Source organism: Salarias fasciatus, unplaced genomic scaffold (genome assembly GCF_902148845.1).
Source record: "Salarias fasciatus unplaced genomic scaffold, fSalaFa1.1, whole genome shotgun sequence".
Taxonomy (NCBI): Eukaryota; Metazoa; Chordata; class Actinopteri; order Blenniiformes; family Blenniidae; genus Salarias; species Salarias fasciatus.
In genome coordinates this window covers 121171-124482 of record NW_021941238.1, presented here as the reverse complement: position 1 = coordinate 124482, position 3312 = coordinate 121171, and the positions used below count along the sequence as shown (strand labels likewise).

Genomic DNA, 3312 nt, shown 5'->3' with positions numbered 1-3312 from the left:
TACCACTGGCTGAAAATTACAGTTTCTGATGACTTGTAAATGCATAAACAAATCTTGGAATGACATGAGAATGAAAGTTGTTTTCATCGAGTTTCGTCTGCAGGCTGACTCCAGATGTGAAAGCATTAGATATTATAACCAGGTTAACCAAACGTCAGTGAAAATGTCAGGAAAGAAAAAAAAAACACAAAAGAAATGCTGATTTCACACGCAACTTATAATGTTTGATTGACAACAGTTGAATAAATAATCAGATGGATTGAAGAGCTCACTCTTTCTTTGACTGAAAACCTCTGCAGCTCCATCCTGTCGGTCAGGGCTTGGCTCTCTGGGTCGGACGGTTGGCTGAAGACAGGAAATAGATCAGAGAACCATCGATCAGACACGATGCATCGAGATACCAGTGAAAATATAATCACAGGGTAGCCCTGAAGACTGAAGCACGCTGCGTTTGTCACAGATGATATTATATAATTGCAGGTTTGTAGCCACTGCTGGATGAAGTCCTGGTGGATACCTGCGGTCTTGGAGCAGAGATTTCAGCACTTCCTCCCGATCTCCCGGCCTGATCTCTTTCTTGTTCACCATCTCAGTGACCATCTTCTCGGCGATGGTGGCCAGGGTCGTCTCCTCACAGTTAAAAATCGTCACACCTTGACGGAGGAGATCGAATGTTGCACTGAATGATATCGCGTCTTGATTGACTTTAAACACCAAACAGTTCGCTGTGCTGACCGGTGTTCAGGGTGCGCCGGAGCTGGATGAGGCTCTTGAAGGTGAGGTAGGAGATCTGTGAGGAGGCCCACACCCCCGCCTGGGGGTCGAAGCTCTCCTCGTAGCCCGCCCATCGGCCCGTCTCCTGCCAGTAGGCCTGCTGCTTCTGGTCCTTCATTGGCTCCTTCAGGATGGCCGAATGTGATCAAGTACAGCAAATTAGAGGTATTCCTCGAATCAGAGCGTCTGCTGAATCCCTGCAGGTGATCAATATGAAGAAAGATGCATGTATTATTGTCTGCTTCACGCTCTATTTCGCCTGCTATTTACCCGTATTTGGTTGAAATCAGCTTCAACAAGGGTTGAACTGGAGTAGAACTGTCAATGAATTAGACATTCAAGACGGGATTTTAAGGCAAACACGAGCAAACAATCACTGTCTACGCTTCAGCACCTCCCAAAAAACAGCGCTGACATTCTGGGTGTTGTTTTCCACTGCAGCCAGTGGAGCCTGTCGAAGCCACAGTGTTCCTGGTTGCGGCTGAGTGGACATGGATCATGCAAACGCAGGAAGGTGACACTTCATATCTGTAAGGTAAACATGCTGGTCCTGCCGTCTGGACGGCCCTGCTGGCTCCAGCCTCTGGGTCACTGATTGTTTCCGGTGTAACACGACTGACATCTCACCCCGTGTCGTGTTTGAACTGTCAATACAGGCCGTGAGTGTGGAGTGGGCCTACAGGCGTGCGCTCCTCACCTGACCGTCTGCGTCGGGGTTTGGCTTGCTGTTCCAGTTAAAGGCAGCTGGATGGAAATCATCAAAAAAAAAAACAATAAGAAGTAGAAATATTAAGACTTTTTTCAGCATATTTTCAAGGCATTTCTTTATTTATTGGAAGAATTCACTTGAAAAATGTGATAAAATTTCAACTTTTATGAGGAGTAAATAATATTTCTTTCTTTATCAGGTGTTTTTTTAAATTCAGTCTCTATAGTGTCTATTTTATCTGAGATTGCACCAAAACGCTGAAGTTGTCTGTAATAACAAATTATGTATTTCCACAACAGAACTGAGCAAAGGGGTGGAAGATTCAGATTAGGGAGGCTAGACGGCGTGCATGCTTGCGTGCGTGCGTGCGTGCGTGTGTGCGCGCTTAATTAGCAACCAAAATCTGTCTGCGCACTCACATTGAGAAAAAAATATTATCTTATGTGAATACAAGTTTGATTGACTCTTTTTTTTTTAAATTAAAAAAAGTTAAAATCCAAAATTTGTGTGCATAAATGCGTGCGTGCACGTATCAATCATGATGTGGAGACATCATCTCCTCACACAGATGTGGTGATGTACATTGCGAGGACTCTGCTCCTGTATGGAGACGCCATAATGTAAATCATTACAGCCGAGCATGAGGACATTGTTTGACGTCAGGCCGGAGAACAGTTGGAGGTAATGGTTAATGCTGGAGACGTCAAGGAGAATACGTAAGAAAGTCTGTGCGGTGAACGTTCTTCCTGTGTGAACGTATGTAAATCATTAAAGGCAAATGTGCACATTTTGAAGCTTTTTTTTTTTTTTTTGTTTTTTTTAAAGGGAATAGAAAATGCATTAATGGAACTGCAGGAGTGTAAAATGCATGCATGATTGCATGGATATACAAATCTATATGTCTGAGTGATATTTCCTACATTGCATTACATATTAGTTTATATGTGGCTTGAGTTTCAATTGCAAACATTAAAAATACTGTTATTCATGTCATATTCAAAAAATGAAAGATCAAATATGTGAAAATATTGAAAAGCAAAAAGTTAGCACATGTAAAAATACATTTTTTATTTATAACTTTGATTTTTTTTCACCTGAATAAATTATTTTAATTTGATCCTCTTTCCACTATGTGACCCTATAATTTGGCCTATAGAGGTCATCTTTATAATATACTGAGTCTTTAGTAATAAACAATGCATTTTTTTCACAGATCTTCAACATTATTGATTTACAATAGACAATTATTTACAGTGAGTCAATAAAAGCAAGAGCACAGTGTGTCAGAATTCTACTGTCCCCATACTTTTGCTGCAACACGGTAACAGTTTGACTTGTACGAATCTCAGAAACAGATGACACTCACCTCCTGCAGGCAGCCAGCTCTGGTGGCAAGTGACCGGCTGCAGAATGGCAAAAAAGCGTGACTTTATAAACACCCGCTCTTTAAAGCGGCCCCTGCATGTATGTGTGGATGCACGCCGGCTGACGCTGGGTGGGACTAATACCTCCACGCACGCTCACACACGTGGACGTGCGCGCTCTAATTCCCTGTGAGACACACATCCAACAGAGCAATGTGTTCTGGCCTTACCCATAATATTGACAGTAAATATAGAGACTTGGTACAGAAGCAAACCAGTCGCAGTGTGTCATTATTCAACCAGCGTCTTATCACTTTTAATGTCTGTGTTTAGACGACAACAGAGGCTTGGATTTCATGTCCAGCCTGCCCATTCACCTTCATCATCACCGGGGGAGAGGATCAAACTTTGTTCGAGGCTTTCCGGCAGCTCTTCGTGTGTTCTGCTTCCTTCAGGACGGATCCG

At 42.8% G+C, this 3312-nt stretch overlaps 1 protein-coding gene across 1 annotated transcript; it reads right to left on the bottom strand.

Annotated features, from left to right (window-relative positions):
• Positions 1-215: 215 nt before the first annotated feature.
• On the bottom strand, positions 216-2956 carry LOC115384434 (band 3 anion exchange protein-like). Its single transcript, XM_030086708.1, has 5 exons — positions 2850-2956; positions 1472-1518; positions 736-971; positions 518-653; positions 216-345 (listed from the first exon to the last, which is right to left on the bottom strand). Exons 3-5 carry the CDS (start codon positions 890-892, stop codon positions 216-218), a joined length of 423 nt encoding a protein of 140 aa, XP_029942568.1. The 5' UTR covers positions 893-971; positions 1472-1518; positions 2850-2956.
• Positions 2957-3312: the final 356 nt, after the last annotated feature.

Excerpts from the sequence above, each read along its gene's own strand:
- LOC115384434 (XM_030086708.1), bottom strand. The coding sequence starts at position 892 with ATGAAGGACCAGAAGCAGCAGGCCTACTGGCAGGAGACGGGCCGATGG. Across the intron at positions 654-735 it reads CCGGCGCACCCTGAACACCG|GTGTGACGATTTTTAACTGT; the intron begins GTCAGCACAGCG and ends TCCTCCGTCAAG. Across the intron at positions 346-517 it reads TCTCTGCTCCAAGACCGCAG|CCAACCGTCCGACCCAGAGA; the intron begins GTATCCACCAGG and ends TCCTGTCTTCAG.